Source organism: Pantherophis guttatus, chromosome 1 (genome assembly GCF_059756535.1).
Source record: "Pantherophis guttatus breed Tessera chromosome 1, ASM5975653v1, whole genome shotgun sequence".
In the NCBI taxonomy this organism is placed as follows: domain Eukaryota; kingdom Metazoa; phylum Chordata; class Lepidosauria; order Squamata; family Colubridae; genus Pantherophis; species Pantherophis guttatus.
Genome location: NC_142063.1, coordinates 91,193,246 through 91,217,017, shown reverse-complemented (window position 1 = coordinate 91,217,017; position 23,772 = coordinate 91,193,246). Strand labels below are relative to the sequence as shown.

At 38.0% G+C, this 23,772-nt stretch overlaps 1 protein-coding gene across 6 annotated transcripts in view; it reads left to right on the top strand.

Moving 5' to 3' along the window:
- Positions 1-7,110, top strand: part of BDNF (brain derived neurotrophic factor) — a 95,533-nt gene extending 88,423 nt beyond the window's left edge. For all 6 annotated transcript variants that reach the window (XM_034417215.3, XM_034417218.3, XM_034417213.3 and 3 more), the window contains exon 2: positions 1,574-7,110. In XM_034417215.3, the coding sequence (XP_034273106.1) occupies positions 1,574-2,335 (762 nt within the window). In that variant the 3' untranslated portion in view covers positions 2,336-7,110. The remainder of the gene's footprint in view (positions 1-1,573) is intronic.
- The last annotated feature ends 16,662 nt before the right edge of the window (positions 7,111-23,772 follow it).

Sequence of the window (23,772 nt, the reverse complement as noted above, 5' to 3'; positions counted from 1 at the left end):
CACTATCTACTTTCTTTTATTATTGGGTATTTGTGTAAAAGTGGTCATTGTAAAAAATAAGGTCTTCTCTGAAGATAATGCTTGAAAATTTTCTAGAATCTGATTGACTTACAGGTAGACTCTATATGCAGCTAATGTCCTTCAATGTTTTTGTTTGTTTGCATACCAGGTGTACTATAGATTATTGGGTCATCTATTTATAATATATTTTTCCATTTAAAATGACATAATATTGCTTTTATTTCTGCAGAGTTAGTGCATATAATTTCAAACTCCAAACTGAGATTTTCCTGCAAAAGACAATATTTTTTTGATTTTTTTCCAATTACTGCAAGCGTATCACAGATGCTTGGTAACCTTTCCAAACATACTGTTAACACTTGTCATACAAATAGAGAATAATTAATTATCATGCCTAAAGTGTGACATTTTCTCCACAAAGGCCTTGGGACTTCTAGGCAAACATTTTTAACTTGTTCCTAACAGGATACTCCAATCAAGAGCATCTGCTGTAGACAGCTATTTTAAATGATAGCATTTGATATATGATATAAAAAAAAATAAAACAGGGAAACACTGTTGTACAGTGAGTTAGAAGAGAGTAGTACTTGGGCGGATTTCAAACACTGCAAGAAGCCACAATGCAATTTGTTTGGTTTTGGATCCTGTCTTTGTGGTTTGTGAACTTGTGGTTTGTGAACTATGGTTTATGTCTTAAGTATGTTGAGTGAATCCAAATAACTCTGATTTATTCAACACACCATTGTTAAACAAATCATGAGGCAATCTAGTTTCTAAATCAGGCCGTAGTTCTATTATCTGTGTCAATCCAGAGTTTCCAACCTCTGACCAAATATTAATTCCTAGTACTGTAAGTCCCTGAGCATTCTCCATGCTAATGTAGTCCTATGGGACCCAGATCCTGTATAAAACTTCAGGTTGTGTTATCCATGTTCCAATACTGGATGGATTTATTATGTATCCTCCCCAATGTGATGACCTCCTAATATGTTTGATTGCAACTCATGGAAATTTTGCCAATGAGCATTCTGTGCTGAGTTGGAATTCTGGGAGGTGCAATCCAGTGGTGGGTTTCAAAATTTTTTACTACTGGTTCTGTGGGTGTGGCTTGGTGGGTGTGGCATGGCTTGGTGATCATGGCTTGGTAGGCGTGGCAGGGGAAGGGTACTGTAAAATCTCCTTTCCCACCCCACTCCAGGGGAAGGTTACTGCAAAATCCCCATTTCTTTCCAATTAGCTGGGACTCAGGAGGCAGAGAATAGATGGCGGTGGGGTCAGTCAGAGGTGGTATTTACCGGTTCTCCGAACTACTCAAAATTTCCACTACCGGTTCTCCAGAACTGGTCAGAACCTGCTGAAACCCACCTCTGGTGCAATCCCAATCCCTCTTGAAGGTATCAGATCATAGAGAGATGAATAAATGTCTAGCTTTTTCCAACAATTGTGAAAAGTGAACATATGTATATGTATCTTTGTAGCTTATGCTTTTTTTAAAAAAGAAAAATATATTTGTTTTCAATTTCTTTTCCATTTCTTTTCTTCTCTTGAACAGTTCCACCAAGTGAAAAGAGTGATGACCATCCTTTTCCTTACTATGGTTATTTCATACTTGAGTTGCATGAAAGCTGCCCCCATGAAGGAAGTTAGTATCAGAGGACAAGGCAGCTTGGCTTATCCTGGTCTTCGGACACAGGGAAATCTGGAGACCCTCAGTGGGCCCAATGATGCCACCAGAGGATTAACATCTTTGGCAGACACTTTTGAACATGTCATTGAGGAGCTCCTGGATGAGCAGCAGGTCATTCAACCCAGCAAGGAAAATAAGGATGCAGACTTGTACTCATCACGGGTGATGCTAAGCAGTCAAGTGCCTTTGGAGCCTCCTCTGCTTTTCCTGCTCGAGGAGTATAAAAACTACTTGGATGCCGCAAACATGTCCATGAGGGTCCGGCGCCATTCTGACCCTGCTCGCCGTGGGGAGCTGAGCGTGTGTGACAGTACTAGTGAGTGGGTGACAGCAGCTGAAAAAAAGACTGCAGTAGACATGTCCGGAGCAACGGTTACAGTCCTGGAAAAAGTCCCAGTGCCCAAAGGCCAACTGAAGCAATATTTTTATGAGACCAAGTGCAGCACGAAGGGTTATGCAAAAGAAGGCTGTAGGGGCATAGACAAGAGGTACTGGAATTCCCAGTGCCGAACTACTCAGTCTTACGTCCGCGCTCTCACCATGGATAACAAAAAGAGAGTTGGATGGCGCTTTATAAGAATAGACACTTCCTGTGTTTGTACACTGACCATAAAAAGGGGAAGATAGTGGATTCATGTTGGATAGATTATATTGAGACAAAAATTATCTATTTGTATATATACATAACAGGGTAAATTATTCAGTAAGAAAGAAAAATAATTTTATGGACTGCATGTATAAAGGAAGTTTATACAGTACCGTGGTTCCACAATCTATTTATTGAACATGTCCATGACTTAAAAAGGGAACAAAAGGAAAAAAAAATCCATTTGCGCACAACTTCGAAAACAAACAAAATTGCATTACATTCCTCTAACATTGTGATTTGTTGCCGTTGCCAAGAATTGAAAACTTAAAAAAAAATTAAAAAAATAAAATTGCATGCTGCTTCAATTGTGAATTGATGATAAACTGTCCTCTTTTCGAGAAAAAAAAATTGAACCAAAACATTCCGTTTACATTTTAGACAGTAAGTATCTTTATTCCTGTTAGTATTATATCTGTTAACTGCTTTTAAATTCTGGTAGCGTTGGAATTAAAATAATGTCAAGGTGCTGTTGTCATAGTTTGCCTGTTGACCTTTTTTTTTTTTTAAAGTTTAAAATTCCCACATGCTTTTAATAGAGGAGAGACCCTTCTCCCTGCCATTGACATATATGTTCTGGAGAAACAAATTTGGGATTTATTTTTTTTTGTTTTGTTTTTGTATGTTGTGAAGGTGTTTGCAATATCAAATCAGACTACTGAAAAAAAATAAAAATAAAGAAGAGGCAACTAAAAACAGTCAATGTTGATCTTCTGCCCAGTGCTCTTTTCTAGTCTACACTACAAGCTATCCTTCCATTTTGGTTACAGACCATGGGGATTCCTTGAATTTTGCTTGTAACAGCCTTTTCCATCCTTCAGCTAGGTGGAGACTACATCTCCCAGAATCCCCACTTAAAGCTGCATTCCCAGCATATCTGTAGGTCACCAGGTTGACAAGTGCTGGCTTCTAAGTCATTGTTTCATGTCCGGGTTGCCTATGGGGGTCTTCTTATCTTGGGAAGCAAAAGCATCATAGTCTTTTTCAGATGTAATTTTTTTCCTCTCCCAAGGTGTTGAGAACAAATATTATATTTCAATCAAACATGGAAGAACCACACATACATTGATAGGCACCCATTATTCTTGATGCCAGATAGTATCAAGCTTTAATAGGTGCCTCTATTGATGGGCATGGAGAATCATATCCCCATAGGAAAGTCACTGGCCATGCAGCCAGAGTTGTATCGGGACAACTAATTCATTGTGATTGGAACACCGGTATTGTTAAAGGAATTAGTAAATCCCAACAAGGAAAAATAAACTGAACATCTGATCATATTTGTGCAAAAATGGCTAAGATGCCATTATTATTGTAATTACAGCACTATACAGCACTTACTGAGAGTTTATAGCTAATTGGTTTCTCTTCACAATGGCAGGTGTAGTAACCTCAACTGAATAGCACCCATGGAAACTCAGTGAAACAGTAAAGGAGATCCATGAGATATTATACACATAGTACAGCCTGATCTTAAAATAAAAGTAACGTCTAGAATATTTTCATTTTCAAGTATCGGCTTTCTGTACTATGAAACCATTCAGGCTGGAAGGAGTGGCTCTGGAATCGGAAAGGCAGAGCCTTCTACCTCAAAACCTAACTACCTGTTGCTTTTAAATATGGCTATATGCATCTATGTCTTTCTAAAGGGTAGCACAAAATAGCCTTAACTCCTACAGGGAGCTTTGATTTAAAATCCCTAAACGATGGGATACAGACCTGGCATCGGTTGTATGCACTTTAATTATAGCTGGATTTCAGTGGGATGCACATGCAAGGAGCTGACCACAGAATTAAAGCCTTAGGCCATGGATAATGATAAACAAATCCAACACAACCCAGAACACAAATAGTCAATTAGTCTAATATATACAAGTATTCTTATTCTTGCAAGAAGTTTGAAGAATTTTTTTTGCCCCTAACAGCCTGTCTCATATGATCCATGTATTAAAATGCACACAATGCCATTTAGTATCTAGCATTATTTCACAGCAACAAGGCATGCTTTCCAGGATGATTTGTTTTGCTACAAATAAACTCTTGATATGAGAACCGTATAAATAGGTGAAGGAAGTTTGGACTGTACCACTTCAGACTGCAGGTAGAATACCTCCCCACACTCCTCCCCCCCCCATTCCTGAAGAACAAGCTGCTTAGAAAGTCAACAAGAAGGCTAAGCAAAAACCCTACCAGTGGTGGCTTGCTACATGTTCACCCTGGATTGGGTGAATCGGTAGCGGCGGCGAGAGGCTCCGCCCACCCGCCCAGATGCTTCTGCGCATGCACAGAAGCATCGCACGCACCAGCGCACACACACCTGTGAGCAAACTGGTAGCGATGGGTTTTGAAACCCGCCCCTGAGCCCTACCCTTTGACTAAGTTGTTTCCTGTGAGGATGAGATAGAGAAGCCTAATTCACAGTCCCTAATACAGTTTTAAGCATAGATTTGGGGGGTGTTTTTAGGGTTTGGGTGAATGAGGCTAGCAATACTAAGATAATATTTTATTTCTTGACCAAAACCTGCATTTTTTTTAAGATTAAAATCTCAGAATATGTCTTACTTAAAGCAACAGTAACTTAGGTAGCAGCTACTGTAATTCCAACTATTTCATTTAAACGTGGAAACTTGTCATCCCATATCATTAACATGCAAGTGTAGAGTTACCAAAAAGAAAACGTGGACACTGACAAAATCCAAGTATATATTCTCAAAGAAGAAAGAAAGAAAGAAACTAAAATAGCAGAGTTTTTTACTGGCTTCTAATATTTGAAAAATAGGATTGATTCTGATTAAACTGCAATGCTCTCCCTTAGACATGAGTTTAGTATTAAAGTAAACCAATGCTATTGATCAATGCCACTAAGCAGTAGATACTGTTTCATTATTCAACAATGTCTGCCTAAAGTCAGGCAATCCAATGGTTGTTAAAACAAAATAGACAGAACATTATCCTTTGTAAGGGAAGATGGAGCTGGAGCTGGATTACATTTTCCAGCCTCTGACCATCCCTTTCTTTAACTTTCCTTTAGACCTATGATAATACCATATTATTATGAAATGGCAAATCATCTCTGTTATAACAATCCCTATTACATAAATAAAAAGATGGTATAAAACCATTCCACGTAAGAAGGTGCTGTTCACACAACTGAGAGCAGAAATAGAAAGGAAACCTCGTAATCTCTGAGACAGTTCCATAGCCTGATTTTCTTAGTCTATTAGCTTAAATGTTCTTTCTGTGTGCTAATGTTACATAATCCTCTTAACTACAGTATACAGATTCAAATAATCATATTCACAAAAAAAATGTATTTCCCTCCAACTCTGCCATATGAATAATTAGAGATTATTAAAATAAGCCACCTGAATTCCCTTAAGTGATGAGGAACAACTGTAGTCTGCAGTCTGAAAGAGTTAAACATAATCAAAACTGCATATCAAATATGCTCTGTTAGTGTGACCTGTGAGGGGGGAATCTAGAACATATTTATTTTATTTATTTATTAAATTTATATGTTGCCCATCTTGCTATCCACAGTGATTTTGAATAGGCATAATCTTACTCTGAATTAAAAGTGTTTAATTTTTAACAGTGAAAAGAAATGAATTGACCAAGATGCAATTAGAAATATCTAGACTTAATTTGCATTATAAAAATATCTCTTTAATAAGAAGAGGATGATTCTATCCCTCCGTTTATAATAATGAACTATTATCTTCCTAATAGTTATGAAATAATAATAGAAGCAGTAGCAGCAACTTTTTCTTAGTATTAAAATGCCTCTCAAGACATTGGAGAATATACAATGAGACCCATACTGATATAGGTTTATAAACCTTTCAAATTAAACTCTAACTTCCTCATGTTGCTGTAGGGTTCCTATTTTATCCAACAAGAAGATGAGGATGAGGCTTGAAGACCACAGAATGGGAACTTAATATGAAGGTGCAGTTCATATAACTAGTAGTAGTAAACATAGACTAATAGCTTCATTTGGAAATGTGCAAATAGTCACAGATCTTTACTAGAGTACAGAAACATTAAAGAATTTGCTATGCAACAAATTGACATTTCATGAATTAAGTTTCCTAAACATTGCAATTATTTTTAAGCTCTTCCTCCCTGCCCGGCCCCATCACTATTTTTAACACCCATGGTTATGCTAGGCCAGACCTACTATTGCAAAATACACTACAACAGGCTTGGCAGTTTTAGTGGAACTGAGATTTCAAAAATGTCAGTCAGTTGACGTTTTGCTGTGTTTTGTCTGTGGCGGAAATATTTCATTGTCATTGGCCCTATTGTTTTGTTTTGAAAAAAAAAATTGGAAATGTAAGTTAATGTTTGTGGCCTTGTTCTCTCTTATTCTCCATGTATAACAGATATTTATTGTATATTTATATAATTTTATGGGACTTTTTTGGAAAAAAATGAATCTGGCATTAAATCTTACAAGATCTGCATCACATTGTAAATATAATTAAGCTATATTTAAATGTACTGATTAACATATAATATATGTTTAAATATAGATGTTTATGTTTTTAAATATCATATATATATGTATATATATATACACACAAATATACATACATATATATGTAGACAAAAATACCCTTGGCTTTTTGGGACCATGTGACTTTTCTCTAATTGTAAACCAAACATGAGTTTTACAAAGAATATGTGTGTTCTTTTTTCCCGAAACAAAATCTACTTTTATTTTAACAATAAAATCTTCTTGGTAAGGCAGCTAGACAGCTGTTTCATATTTGGACAAATTGGCAAATGGGGAGGGTATTTCAAGAGGTTGAAAGGAAAGAAAAGAATAATAACCAGAATTAGGCCTTCTTATTTAGCTGAAAACAATAAAGACTAAGCAACTTTGAATTGGGGCCCAGTAGCTTTTATTCACTTTTAAAATAATGGCTAAACATACATTTATAATTTTCAAATCAAATAACTGAAACACAGCACAAATGAATTTTGTGCGGATGCCCTAATTCCATGTGTGCAGCACGCATGAAATGTCCTGAATGCACACATGCTACTTTGTACAATTAAGAGATTCTAACCGCATATGTAAATCCATTCTTTATTGCACAAAGCAGTGCTTATAACTTGAGCAAAAGGAACAATAATTAGCAGACAGATCAGAAACTTGTTTTTATCGGAATGGGACATTACAGAAAAATACATAGATTTCTTCTGAAGCTCTATCATTTCAGAATGCAGAAACATCTCTTTGAAAGTTTCTCCTACATCTGAAACTGCCTATATAAAAGTAGTATGTTAGAAACAATGACACGGATCTAGATTTGGGCCATATCCCCACTAGCATTTTACTGTATTTTCATGGTATCACTTCATCATCTTTAAAATGATATAAAATCTGCCTTCCTTACTATTAGTTAAGCAACACAAAAGGAACCTATGACAATTGATCTATTGGATCCATGGGAGTTAAATCATTATTGTGTGCCATTTATTTTAGAGAGATTACTGTATGACAGTGTTTCTCAGCCTTGGCAACCGTAAGAGATTTGAAGTTCAGATCCCAGCATTCCTCAGCCAACCGGTCTTGATCAAGCCCAGTAGTTCCAAATTTCCCTCCGCCAGATGTGTGGCTGCTGATTTGCACACAAGCAATTTGCCAGGCAACAGTCTGAAGTGGTACAATCTTAAAGATTTAAAGTATGCGTAATTTGGCTCTGCAGACTAATGTTTCTTTTTTTAAAAAAAAAGTAGGATGGGAGACACATAAATGATATACTTAGGCTGTACTCAAATAGTAATATAATAATCATATGCTTCACTAAGAAGTAGTGGATAAAAATGAAAATATTAAATATATTTATTATTCAGTCATTACCGTTACTGTGTAAAAAAATAAACATGGCTGTATAAGGACATCCTCTTAGTGGATTCCACTATAACTGACATACTTTTAAACAAATTTGCCTTTCCTACAACTGCCAAGCCTTTGTATACTTATGAATGCCATTTTCTTATAGGCATCTTGATGAAAACATACTGAAACTAAATTTTAGGAAATCCAAAAACAAAACATAAATGCCAGTAAATTCTTCAATAGTTTCAAGAAATGGTAGTTCTTTCTATTAAAAGTGAACTATTTACTTAAAAAGACATGGGGTTTTTTAAAAAGAAAACAACATGCTGTGTGCGTCTCAGTGGGCAACTCAATATTTAAAAAGATGGCACTCTCACGCTCAACACTTTTATTCAGACCCATGTAAGACATCTTATTTTCCTTCTAATTTCGTTGATTTAAAGTACTCCACATTATTAAATAAAACCTTTCAGATGTATAACAAAACACATCTCCAAAGTGTACAATTAATTTTGTCCAGCAGACTAAACTCTACGTGTGTACTTTATCAATTTAATTGAGACTGAGTGTACACAGCACATCAACTAAAGCTACAAGGGCTGGTTCAGAATGCAGTGGCCCCCTTCTATAGCAGAACAGTTCCTCATCAGTGTGGCATGCATACTACTTCAGCAATAATGCTTAAATATGTTACTGGAGTTGAATAGCCGTTTCAATTTCCTAGAATTTTCTCCAGCTTCTAGCACCACTCTGAAATGCTGGGGAAAATTATATAGCAATTCCAAGCAATTTTAACTCTGAAATGAGCTCCAGGGTGCAGGGGGATTAAGTAGCTAGTACATACTAACAAACATTTCAGCGTAGCACTCACACACTTAACACCAATTAGAACCAAAAGTAGGGGCCTCTACTTCAGCTCTGCAGCAAGCCATGCAGTTTCATTCCCTGAGGAAGCAAAGCATATCATTCTATATTATATAAGGCCAGATATTGTCCTACTTTTGTGGGAAAACATGTTATCATTTGCTTTCTCATGATTAATATGTGAATGCTATATATAGATGCTTGGGCAAGGCTGGCTTTACCATTAGACTGAATGTGGCAGTCACTTTAGATTACACATACCAAAGGGGAGATGCAGTGTTGAGAAATTGGAGGCAGAGCAGATTGTGCCCTAAGGTACATCCATTCCTGCATCCAGTAAATTAGACTTTTGCCTCCAGGGATGAAAGGCATTTTTTTCATCAGAACTGAAATCAAATTTGACCCCTATGCCAGTGGTGAAATCCAATTTTGTTTTACTACCGGTTCTGTGGGCGTGGCTTGATGGGCGTGGCAGGGGAAGGATACTGCAAAATCTCCATTCCCACCCCACTCTGGGGCCATCCAGAGGTGGTATTTGCCGGTTTTCCGAACTGCTCAAAATTTCTCCTACCAGTTCTCCAGAACCTGTCAGAACCTGCTGGATTTCACCCCTGCCGTATGCATGAATTGAGGTGTATTTTTCTGCCAGGCAACAAAATGTTTTACTTCCACCCTATGCTTGGAAACTTCATGCCTGATGGACATGTGTAGGTAGATTTGTATTTTGAGAAAGAAGTTCTCAAGAAGATAAAATTGTATTACTGATGGAGAAGGTGAAGGTTGTGTGTCAATGCCATCGTATCCTCCAACTACATTTAAAGAAGTATTTTACTAGCCCAACATATTTAAACTTAAAACTATGAGATACCTAAAACCCACATCACTGTCTTCCATTGGGTCCTTCATCAGTTGTTTACAGATCACATAAGAAAACTAAGTAATGTACTTGAGGAATTTAAATTTGAAATATGATCAGACAATAACATTTTCATTAAGGGCACCAGTTCAACTCTGATAGATTACTGAAGAAACAAATGCCCTGGAAGTAATTTGGGTTCTACAGTTGATCAACCCTTACAATTAGATTATTTTTTTTATTGCATTCAAATGGAATTTGTCTGCCAATAACTTTAGTCAACTATTCTGTGTTCTGCAATGTGCAGCATTGAAAAGTAACTTTTGACTTTCTTTAGTGTATCATCCTTTTGGATAAAGGGAGTCCTCTGGTTATGCTTCTCACACTTCTCTGATTCAGTTCTAGTTTATCTGAACTAGAACTTCTTCAGATGTGAATCCTAGAATTAAATATAATACATGAAATGGAATCTGATTAATGCAGTACACAGTGAAACTATTATTTAATATAGTTGGTGCCATGTAGCATTCAGAATTGAAAAATGGGGACAGCAATATCCAGACCACATCAATATATTTAAATTGAACATATGCAACTTTTTGTTCCATTAAGTAAACATCGCAGCTTTAATCTTACTAAACTTGGCTTGCTAAATCACACTATAAGCATACTATTATTTTTAAAGGGACATGGTCTTATTCAGGCTTCAGAAAAAAGTAGAAGATCACACATTTCTACATTCCCACAAACAAAAGTTCTCTCTTGTCACTTTCAGGTTTCCTAGGTTGAGTGGAAAATTCAACTCACAAACACTAGCTTTCCATGACCAAAACCTCTAATCATGGAGAAGATTCTTAAGCTGGCCTCATATATGTACTTAGTTAAATGACCAATTCGGGGATGAAATCCTACTGGTTCGGACCAGTTTGGGCAAACCACTAGGGATTATGGGCATCAGTTCACTGAACCAGTAGTAATTATCCCTCCTTAGCCCCCATGCCCAGCTGGTCGCTGCTCACCTCTTCCAGCCACTCGATATTCCACAGAATTCAATGTTAAATGCAGCAGAGAGAATGCTAACTTTTCTCCCTCCATTCAGAATGGAGCTGCTGCAGCCTGTCCCTTTTAAGGTAGTCCCCAGGAGGGAGGGGGACGGGGGGGAGCAGCTGGAATGGAGCCGTTTTTGTGAAAGGCAGGAAAATGGGGAAGGGGATTTTCCTGCTTGTTATCTATTCCTCAATCTCAGCACAGACTAAGAGAAGGATGGGAGGCAGGAATATTCCCCTCCCCATTTTCCTGCCATTTGCGACAAGGAGTGGGAGGGGCGGGGACAGTGAGGAGCCCCTTGATGTGAGTGATGTTGAGTTGGCCATGCCCACTCAGTCACATGACCTCCTCCCAACAAGCCACGCCCACAGAACCGGTAGGGGAAAATTTTTAATTTCACCCCTGCCACAATTATATAATTTGTAAAACTTGCATTCGCTTGGCTTAATTCAACAAAAATGGCCATGAAAATCATGGCTTATAACAATATGCAAGCTACATCAAGTAGTATGCTTAGATTCTCCTTCAGAACTCTATAATTGAATGAAACTGCATAAATGAAAATGGGGAGGGAATAGGACTGTAGGTGCTAAAGCACTAATGATGAGCTGATGAATATAACTGGGTATTGTGACTTTATATATCTTGAACAGACAGCATATAATAGGGCTGCACAAAGTTTTACAGAAATGTTTCCATTTAACAAAGATTCAGCTAAAGCGTCCCATCGAAGGAGGATCTCAGTAACAGGTGGTTCTGAAGTGCTCCATGCCTTTTCAAAGGACTTCATGGATCCAATAGAAGCTTCCGGCAAGGTGGATAAAAATCAATGATTTTTTTTTTAATTAAAAATTGGATTTTTTAAAATTTAAATCAGATTTTTTTAATTTTTATTAAATTTATTTTAATAAAATGCTTTTGGAGTAAAAATCTATCTAAAGATATTTTTCTATTTAAGATACATTAATGATTTAGTTTATTCAGCATGAAATGGAGCTTAGTTATGTAGCATGAAGTAACATAACTGCACCTGTAGACTCGGTGAGTCTACAGCAGGTCAGAGGAGGAGCTGCTGCGGGACAGAGATGACAGTTGATCTTTAAAAATTATGATTTAAATCAAATTGATTTAAATCAAGCCTTTTTACTAGTGATTTAAATCGTGATTTAAATCGTGATCTAAATCGACTTGATTTAAATCAAATCCACCCTGGCTTCTGGGGTTATTGTATATAATAAACAATGTGGCCACTTTAGTTCTGTGTGAGGAGAAATTAAAGGGAAAGTGAATGGTGTGAAGGAGTCATGGACAGTGAATAAATTGCCAGGCAATCAATTAAGAGCATCATTAACTCTGCTTAGAGCCAGATCTGTGTAGGCATCAGGGTAGAAACTGAGAGAGTGTGAATTCTAGTCCTGCCTTAGGCATAAAGCCAGTTGGGTGATCTTAGGCTAGTCACTTTCTCCCAATCCTAGGAAAGATGCAATAGCAAACCGTGTGTGTGTGTGTGTGTGTGTGTGTGTGTGTGTGTGTGTGTGTGTGTCTGTACCCCTTTGGGACTTGTCCAGGCATTCTCCAAGAGTTAGACATGATCAAACAGGGAAAAAACCTATCTCCTACTAAGAATTCTTTGGGATGATGACAAGGATTCACAAATTTTTCCACTTTGCAGTATAATCACACTCTTGGGTTTCTCTTGGTTTCATAAAATGTTACACTTCTCTGTAGGGTTTCCAGTGACGAATATTTTCTTTCTTTTCCTACCTTCTCTTTTGTGACATCATATTGTTAGCTTTTATCTTCTTCTAAAACTTTTAATAGCATATATTACACACACACACACAGACACACACAAATTTTATATTTCTCTGCATTTATCCTGCCTCTCATCTCATCTCAACTCAGTTCAACTCGTGGCATTCTGAATGTTGGCTCAAGATTCCCCTTCTATATAAATATAGAACAATTGGAGGAGGACTATAAGTGAATGGGTCCTAGCCATTGCTCCAACCTTTTACTGTTCTAAAAACAGATACATGATGGCAAGACTGCAAAACCTTTCATTTTTTCTGAGGCAGGTTTTTTTATTCTTTGGGTTGATTATCTCCGTGACACTGAATCTCACTTAACCATCCTGTCTATCTGCAACCATGAGACAACCAATTCCTACCAATGATGAAGACCCCAGAAGGGACAAAGCTTGCCAGACATCAAGGTGAGCCCTTCTGGTATCTAAAAAACTTTTGATCAGAGGCAAGAAGACACTCCTCTCCCCACACCAATTTGGGAAAATGCAGACCATTCTTCAGTCTATTCTAAGCCTGGAATCTTAGAAAAAAGAGTAGGAAACATTTATTTTTTAAAAAGTTGTGTGGAATTCTGTAGTTTTAAATTTTTGTAGAATATTTTATAGTATCGATTCAACCAATGTCATCATAGAGTTTTTGCTAACTGTCTGACATTTTTTGCTTATAGGAAGATAGGAAGGAGTGTAAGCAATCACAAATGAGTTTATACTTCCTGCTGGCTTTCCAACTGACTTGTGGGAAAGTGTCAGGGAGCGTTGGAAATGACAATCATGTGCCCACAACAGTGTGGTGTTACCGAAGCAGCAGCAGTGTGACAGTTCTGAAGTAGCAATAACTTTCCAAATTGCATTCCCACAGGAATAATGGGTCTCCTCATTCAGTAACTTAGCCTATTTGCAATTTCTTGATTCAAAAATTGTTGCCCTATGATACATGTTTACTCAACTGAAACTTACAAACAAACAAACACAGTAGTACACAGATTGCACTCTCTTAGAATTGCCACTTTGAATCAAATCAGGGCTGTTTCATATGGTTTAAATTGTAGGGGCATTTATTCATTCCCTCTATTTTGAAATTTCAGGTAGAAATTATACAGAAACTTCTGAAAATTCAATAAATCTATGGAAGATATGACAATTTGGCTAGATGGACTACAAAATCATGGACTATGATTTTGTTCAGGTTGTTATTTTTAGAAAATGCAAAATTCTTTATACTCAGATTTGATTCTTATGATGATACTTATGCATATTTATTTTTCTGGACAGTGATATGGAAATACTTTGCCATTACCTTCTTCCAGGATGTTTTTCTATCCTTTTATACCGCTGGTATTTCCAGTATTTTTTTTTTAATTGAGAATTGGTCTTTGTAGCCATTAAAAATAGATGTGATAATCATCACTTCACCGAGACAGAAATGTCACATGATGGAAAAACACTGAATCATACACATATTTAGTCCACAGGCAGAAATTTCTCAGTAATTACTAAAATGGCAAAGTGTTGGTCAACCCATATTACTAAAGTTAATTGCCTTATACAATTTTAAAGGAGCAATTGAATACAGCAGTCCATCTCCTCCCATCTTCTTATAAAGGGCAATTCCCATCAAAGTGGAGTCATTTTTTCCCAGAGATTGGTATGTCTGAGTAATCTGGTTCCTCTTTCAGTTCTCCAGAGAGGAGATCACAATTCAGTGATCCAAGTGAAGGTTTGTCAATCCTGAGATCTTCATAATACAGAACTATAAAACAGCATCACCCTGATTGATAATTGGATATCAGTACTAAGACTTGGCCCAACAGTAATTGGCTGTCTGAAGGCATGTCTGTATTAGCAAACAGAAGAGTGTTTTTTGTGGCCTATTCTAAGCCCTCAAATTCTTAAACTAAAGGACAGTTAGTTTGGCTGAAATCTGTAGCTTCTGTTGCTCTCTTGTTTTTGGAAAACTACAGAGACACCAAATAGAGAGGGCTGTTATTTTTAGAAATAGCTCTTTTATTTAAGCACCCAAGGGTTTCTAGCTTTGTTGGAGCTATAAATAGTGAATCCAGATATTTCCTCACAGCTCTAGAAATAAAAATCCCTTGTCTATGCATTATTTTATGGTGGAGTTCACAGCAACATTTCAGTTCTTACAGCAGTCAATGAGTGTAGTTTTTCAGCTAAGTACTGCCAAATGAAAGTTAACAATTATAAATTAGCTTAGCCTTCTAATTAAGTGCCAGTTCTTCTTAGTAACAGATTATAGTTTTCTCTAAATTAATGCCAAGATATAAATTCTATCAAAGAGAAAAATAAGGGAGGTTTTCAGTAGTAAGTTATAATGGATGGCCCTCTCAAAATTAATTCCTACTAGACAACCTGTGACCCACTGGATCATCATTTCAGAGGTATTTCCTTACCTAAAACAGAAACTAAATAACCATGGGTGGGCAAAAAAGCAGCAGCAATGGGAGCAATGTCAACTTTCTCCCAGTTTTCCCAACAATTTTCCTGTAGAAAACTGGTAATGCTTGCTTGCTTGCTTGCTTGCTTGCTTGCTTGCTTGCTTGCTTGCTTGCTTGCTTGCTTGCTTGCTTGCTTCCTTCCTTCCTTCCTTCCTTCCTTCCTTCCTTCCTTCCTTTCTTCCTTGCTTCCTTCCTTCCTTCCTTCCTTCCTTCCTTCCTTCCTTCCTTCCTTCCTTCCTCCTTTTTCCTTCTGTTGGAAGAAATGTCCATCTGGGTTCAGTTCCAAGTGGAAAGAAAGACACTGGAAACATGTTGACTGCTTGGAAAGATGGTTTAATGATGGACAGGACCACATGGTTTGAGGTCCTGGGCAAAAAGAGCACATGGGTGAGAGAGGGAGAGAGATTTATACCCTCTCTTGAGCCCCACCTTGGAGTTTCCTGTTCCTGTGTAAGAAATGTACTCGGATTGGCTGTCCTATGATGTCCTGAGGGCCATGTCTTTTGTTTTGTAGATAAGCTGGCCCAGCCTTTATCTTGTAGAAAGGTTGGCACCAAAATATTTCCTGGGGGTGGGGGCAGGGAGCAGAGGTTCTGAGTTTGTCTTTAGAAACATGTTTCTCCTTTAGGGAAAATATAATATTTTGCCTTTTTAATATTTCCTAGAATATTTCATTCTTGTAGGAGAGGGGTGGGTGATAACTTTCTACACTTCTTTTCATCCTCCTCTGCTCTCCCCTTTCAGCAAGCAGATAGTAGCCCCCGCCCCCGCCCTCACCCTCACCCTCTCCCTTTCTTTCTCTTTTTCCTTCCTCCTCCCTCCCTCCATTTTTTCCCTCTCTCTTCCTCCCTGTTCCTTCCTTTCTCCCTTTGTTCCATCTTCCCTGTTCCATCCCTTCACCCATCTTTCTGGCACATGGTGGACAGTTACAGACTATAATCTGAGGTCCACTTTCCATCTGACCACCTAAGGGCCTCCCCCCTGCTTCTCAGGATTCCCCAGGCCTCGGTGAGCAGAAGCAACCGACACACAGAGGGCAGTCACAGCCTGTAAGCCAAGGCCTACTTCTCATCCAGCCATCCAAGGGAATTGCAGGACTTGACCTGCTCCTCAACCAGCTTCAGGGCCCAGCAGCAGCCAGCAAAACCATTTTTGTTTTTTGCAGAGGAGCCCATTTGTTTGTGGAGTTTGTGGAAGCCTCCCTAAAAAATGGAGCCTCCTACAGTCTTGCAAGACTACTGCTTGCTAGAAGAATACTATAAGGTTTCTATGAGGCCAGCAGCCTCTGCAATACATCTGAGCATCACATTGCATTGGGTTGCATCGGCCAGGCTCATCTGGGAAAAACAAATGGCTAGATAGGAAGTAGGCCTCGGTCTATGGGCTGTAACTGCCTGAAGAATCCCAGGGAACAGGGAGCAGAGTACCAGGTGCCTCGAGGATGGGTGAGACCTTGGGAGGCCCAGAGCAGGTAGGCATGGGTCTATGCTAGTCATCCACAAGGCCTCTCCCACCCCTAAGACAGTCCATGCTCAATTTAACCTGCACATTTAACAATTTCATTGGGGAAAGCAGAGATGGAGGGTTGCTAAGTGAAAAGCCTCACTTTAAGGATCATTGCAGGAGCCTGTAGTACAGTGGACTAAAGCACTGTTATTAACATCTGCTGCTTGCAATTACTGTAAGTTGAAATTTCACCAGGCTCAAGGTTGACTCAGCCTTCCATCCTTTCAAAGGTAGGTGAAATGAGGACCCAGATTGTGGGGGCAATAAGCTGACTTTGTATAATAAGTCAGTTTATAAAAGTATGAAGGCTATTGCTTAACGCATTGTAAGCCGCCCTGAGTCTCTGGAGAAGGGCGGCATATAAATTAAAGAAAAAAAATGTGACCATAATGGCAGGTTCTATTATGGTCATAAGTCAAGGACTACCTGTACAGTGTTTTAGAAGTATTCGGTGAGAACCTAGGAAGGCTGTAAATTGAAATGAACATTCTTTCATCTTTGGTGGGAATGCAATGAAGTATCAGATTTTTGGAAGAATGAGTTTTACGAAATGTCCTACATAACTAAACAAAGGACTGATTTTTTTCCCCAAGTTAGATTTGCTACACATACTTGATGGCCAGAAAAAAGAATTACAATATATATATATATATTTTAAAAAAACTCATTAAATTTTTACTTCAGCCAGCCAAGTTAGTCATTACTAAACAATGGAAATATCTAGATAATATCTCAATAAATAGATGGTATAAAACCTGCCCTATAGTTTAGCTTGAAAAGGATTCTAATAAATACATTGCATGACAAGCCAAAGTAATGAATTTTGTTTTACAAGGAATGGTGGGGTTTCACTGTTTATGTAAGAGATAAGCACCCTGGCAATAGCTTATATCAAAAATTATGGGAATATTAAAATGTACCAGCACTATGTAAGTGAGATTTAGTACTGGGGCCAGGAGAGAGAGAGGGAGAGGGAGAGGGAGAGGGAGAGGGAGAGGGAGAAGGAGGGAGGGAGGGAGAGAGAGAGAGGGGGGGGAGAGAATCCTATTCTTCTTGTATCTGATTAGATGTCCAAACATTGTTCAGAAATACTCTCAGCACTATCATCCATGCACTGGGTTTGAACTCTGAGGGAATGTAAAGAGGATTTCTTGCTAGATCCTTTCTATTTATACAACTCAACGTACCCCGGAGGATCAAAAGCTCCTAGTAATTATTATTATTTTAGAAAGCCATTGCTAAGGAAGTATCACTTCTAAATTTATTAATTGTTGTTTATTGTTTAGTAATATCTTGTGCTTTGGGTTGAAATTCTAAGATATAAACTGATTCATTAAAGCTACTTCCAAATTCTCAGTGCCATCATTGAAGTCTGGTTATCAATCTCTGAAAAAACGTGGAGAAATGACACCAAGTGATATTAATGTAATATTGTAATAATGTAATATTAACAGCATTAATTTTTTAACATTCAAAAAACATGCATTTAAAACTTGTCTTCTTTCTTCAAAGAGATGCCTTATATTACAATTGCAACACAGGAAGAACTATATACTGACAATGGTGAGAAACTCTGAAAGAACAGAGGAAGGTCTTTACAATAAGCTCTGTTTATTGTGGGTACAAGATGTCTGAAATGAGTATATTTAAGTTCCACTGATTTGAAAGAAACATGTACATAATTAAAAACAGTCATATTTGCATATGTTTATGATGGCTGGATTGTACTCATTGATCTTTTTCTCTAGTAAACCTACAGGTTCCTTTCTCAAGTTTATTTCAAGTCAAGATGGTACTCAGTGCGTATAGGCCACCAGTTTCTCATTATGCTCTCACAAAGTATAGGAGAGGGGAATAAGCTCTATTATCACTGTTATGGTGTATACAGTTCCCATCATTCACGAACACCATATTCATGTTGAACCAGATAGGCAAGTTTTAACACCAGACAAACAAGAAGAAAAGACCAATTCTTGAATACAGCTCATCTGTCTGGAACCCGCACTGTATATCGGACATTAATACAATTGAGAAAGTCCAGAGATATTTCACAAGAAGAGCCCTCCATTCCTCTGCTCGCAACAAAATACCTTATGCCACCAGACTTTTTTTTTTTTTTTAATTTGATTTATATGCCGCCCTTCTCCGGAGACTCAGGGCGACTTACAATGCATTAAGCAATAGCCTTCATACTTTTGTATATTTATACAAAGTCAGCTTATTGCCCCCACAAACTGGGTCCTCATTTAACCTACCTTAGAAAGGATGGAAGGCTGAGTCAACCTTGAGCCTGGTAAGATTCGAACCTGCAGAAATTGCAGGCAGCTGTGTTAATAACAGGGTGCATTAAACCACTGTACTACCAAGGCTCAAACTTAGCTTGAACTTAGAACTTCGCCATCTTCAGTCCGAGCTAAGCATAGTACATAAAATCATCTGCTACAATGTCCTACCTGTCAATGAATACTTCAGCTTCAACCAAAACAATACAAGAGCACACAATAGATACAAACTTAGGGTAAACCGCTCCAAACTTGATTGCAGAAAATACAATTTCAGTAACAGAGTTGTCAATGCCTGACATGCACTACCTGACACTGTGGTTTCTTCCCCAAGCCCCCAAAACTTTAACCTTAGTGGAAGCTTACTGACACTTAGACTGTCTACTGTAGACTTCACCTCATTCCTAAGAGGTCTTTAAGGGGCGTGCTTAAGTGCACCAGCATGCCTATCATCACTGTCCTAATGTTCCCTTTTATTCGTATCCATTTCATGTATTCATAATCATGTTTATACTTGTACCTGTTATCTAATACATGCTTGACGAAATAAATAAATAAAAATAAATAGAATAGAATACCCTAATCAAGGAGCTACGAAGGAAAACCACACCTCGACTAACACTTGTAAACAAGCTACTGTATACAGTAGCCAACCCCACACTTACAATGATGATGTTACATAGTTAGGTAATGAAATATATGTAAGCAAACAACCAAATTTAGAGAACATCAATGACTCCATAGTTCAGCCTGAGCTATCTATATTTCTTCAATCAAATATAAGACCCTGGACAGCTTACTGCATCAAAAACAGAGATCATGTGCATCATGAAAAAAATGAACAGAATTTCAGCTGTGCTTGGTACTCATCTTAACCCAAAGTCTGGGGGTGGGGGGTGGGGGAGAGAGCCAGGTTTTCAGTGTTAATACCACCAGGGTGGAAGAGACATGAATCTTCAGGGGAATGTGGGGCTCCCATAGAAATACAAAAAACATGCTGATAGATTATATTCATAGTTAAAGGGACTTTTAGTGCCCACATTCTTACAGGACAGGCAGAAACAATCAAAAATTGGCAGAAAATCAGGCTTTATGCTACGAAGAACTATAGGTGATAACCAACAATATGTATCAGTGGTGATACATAAGCTTACCAAAGCATGCCCATTACTGTCTGAACCACACACAAATCAGTTGTTGATTTTGAGTGTCTTCAAGGACATTTCCATATAGAACATATTGTAGTAATCCCCTCATGATATGACTTGGGTACAAGTGACAGTCCAGAGGGTTCCTGCTCCAGAAATGAGCAAAAGTAGTGCAGTATATGAAAAGGCCTTTTTTTGCTTCAATTGCCACTTGATACTTGATTAGGAACTGTTCCAAGGGGGATAGGCAGTTAAGAAATATGAAGTATAAATAATAATACAATACAATACAATACAATACAATACAATACAATACAATACAATACAATACAATACAATACAATACAATACAATACATCCCTCAGATTGCCTCCCAGTCTTGAATAGGGAAGTGCCACCTCATCAATTTTTTCTTTTCTTTTTTTCTTTTTTGACACACACATAGTTTAAGAATGTTTGCTTAATCTACCTACTGCAGTCAATAGCCCTACAGTATTTTTGCTTCTTCTCACATATCCAACTCATTTCCCCATTTTTAATAACTCGTATCTGGATTTATAAAATACACAAATCTGTCTCTTTCCTCAAATTCACCATTTGTTTTCAACTTACAATTATTTGCTCCACATTTCCTGTCCAATATAATTGTTTTGGGCTTTGATAAATTAATGTCTAGTCAATACTTCTTCTTGCATCATTCATTCATTCTATCCTAGCCTTCAATGTTATTTGAGATTATTTCAATACCATTTTGAAATAGTTGCACTATAAGACACATTATTATAGCTTGTGTGTAATGGAATTCTGATAAAATTCTCAGTGAACCCACATACCCAAAGATACTTGTTGCCAGGAATATTTTCCTACTCTATATTCACTTATTTTCAACAAACCATAGTGCCTCCCAAATATTTGCCTGACATTGTAAGTCAGAATAGTTTTTTTTAATTGATAACTATAAAGATCCTTTTGAATTCCCACCCCAAAAGTGAATTAGTATTATATCTTGGTATATTTTGGCAGATGGCTAATCTGAAAACAAAGAAGAATACAGAAAAGTTTAATGTCCAAGTTCTAGTCAAGCAGAGTGGAAATTCTGCTGAAAGCCAGTACAGTGTATTGGTTCACATTAAATTTGGATTGGGAACATGTAATTATGTCTGCAGTTGGTACAGAATTTGAAATTTATCACACTTTTCTTATTACATCACAGGCTTGTCATAGGGATAAAGTTAGGGGAGACCCTTGTTTGTCTGTCTGTCTGTCTGTCTGTCTTTCTGTCTATCATCTAATCTAATCTAATCTAATCTAATATCACCTTGAGCTCTAAGAAGATAGCAAAATAAAAATACAATAAATAAATTGTTTAATATATCTTTATTATTACATCCTTTTAGTAGGGAAATATACAGTCAACGAAGCATTTGATAAATTGAGAAAACCAGCTGAGAAAGAATTTTCAATCCAGGGCTAAGAAGTTAATCTCAATCCGCCAGGTATTTCCAAGGAGGCAACTATCCCCCAAAATACCTCTCGTTCTAAATAAAATTTTATTTACATATTTATTTTACAATATTTATAATCTGCTTTAATTGTAACGTCCTGAATGGGGAACAAACAAGATCCAAAAATGCATAAAATGCAAACAATAAAAAATAACAACGAATGTGTTAAATTAAAGGTCCCATTCACTTACTTTAATAGTCAAACTCTTGTGGGAACAGCACTGCGTTGACCTGTTACTCACAGAATAGGGATCATCTGTGCATCTAGGGTCAGTGTATTCAGTAAAATGGGGGAGACCACTGGGAAGACTATTGCCTGGCCAAGATTCTTGATTTAAAAATGCCATGTTCCTTTTTTAAACTTTTATTTTCTCTGGGCTGATGGGAGGCATTTGCTACTCTAGACCCAAAGCCATTCAGTACTAATATCTTTCCTACTTGGGCAACTTGGTGATAGTGACCAACCTTATGTTCCTTTACTGCTGTCACAGGGGTAGTAGCAATCTGGCAGATAAGTCATTCTTGCTGTAAGAAAGCCCCCGATCCCAAATCTCCCAGGTCAGGTTCAAGAATCCATTTGGCAAAAGTGGCAGCACAGAGTCCCTCTTTTAGCAAATAACAATGTTACTAAACCTAATATTTCAAGCCCAAATCCAAATCTGAAATCTGCTTTAACGTCTGTTTGAGAAATGATAGCTTCTCACCTTTGTAGAGAAGCAGCAGCAGCTATCAAACAGCTTGACTTTCCCTCCCCACAACTTGTCTCCTGCCTTCCATTCATTCTTTTCATAGCAACTCTGCCCTATGCTTATCATTTTATCTCTACCAAAAGTTGTTGACTGGCATTCTTCCTTCTACCAAGATAACAGACATCGACTTACAGAGTTGGATGGATGCGATGGCTACCGCTGGCCAAAGCTTTAATCTCGCTTGGTCAGCCTCCCATTCCCGAAGACCCTAATGTGCTAATCCCACTGTTCAGCTGTTTCAGCTGCAGGCTGACAAACCTCTGATCTCATCCATTTGCCTTGCACTGAAGAGCCATATAAAGCACGGATGGCTGGTGCCTGGGTCACAAATAGGTGTAAGTGTGACCCAGGAGCTCGGCAGACAAAATATTTCAGGGTCTAGAGCCTCATTACATGAGAAGAGTTTTGCATAGCATCGACTCCAATCCATCATGATGCTTGCTGCATTTCACACAAAAGAAAAAAGAATGATATACCTGATACTACAATAATAATAATAATAATCTTAAGGGAATTGTAGCAGGAATGTTCAAAATGCCAGTCACAGATTCAGGAGAAATGGGTTCTTTTGTTGCAACTTAGCAGGACAAAGGGCTAAATTAACTTACTCCTGTCCCAGGATATCAATTGAGGTTTGGGTTTCTTCAAGCTGGAGTGTCTGCTGAACAGAGTAAAACAACAACACCTCAGTATGATGACCGCACAATCATGGTCTCATCCAGTAGTGGGTTTCAAATCCCGACGTACCAGTTCGCTATCGCATGCACAGAGCGTTTTTGATGACATCTGGGCGGGAGGGTGGAGCCTCCCGCTGCCACTAGCGGTTCGCCCGAACCGGGTCAAACCAGGAGCAACCCATCACTGGTCCCACCCCTTTTATAACAGAGCCTCATCTATCCACACAATCCCGTCTGAGGAAGGCAGGGCTGAGGGAGTGGCTAGTTTAAGATCATTTAACAGCTTTATGGATAAATTAGGAATTGAATCTGGATCTCCCCAGTATGCTCCAACACACTAGTCATACATTGTGTCAAAGTTTCCAAGCCTGCTACTAAAAACAGAAACTGTAGTGAAATGTGTAATGAAGCTTTTAAAATTTTGTTTTAAAAGCCTGCATTCATTCATTTGGAAGTGAAGTAATCGGTTCAGTAACAATGCCAATACAATATAGTCATCGTGATCTTAAATACTCTGGCAGCAAAGAAGGAAGCAAAAAGAAAAAGGGAAAGGGAAAAAAAAGCCACACACAAAGACTAACATAGCAGCACCAACAGCCACTGATACAAATCCTTGGCAACTCTATTATAACCCAACAATAACAATCGTTCTTGCCAAGTACAGGACCCA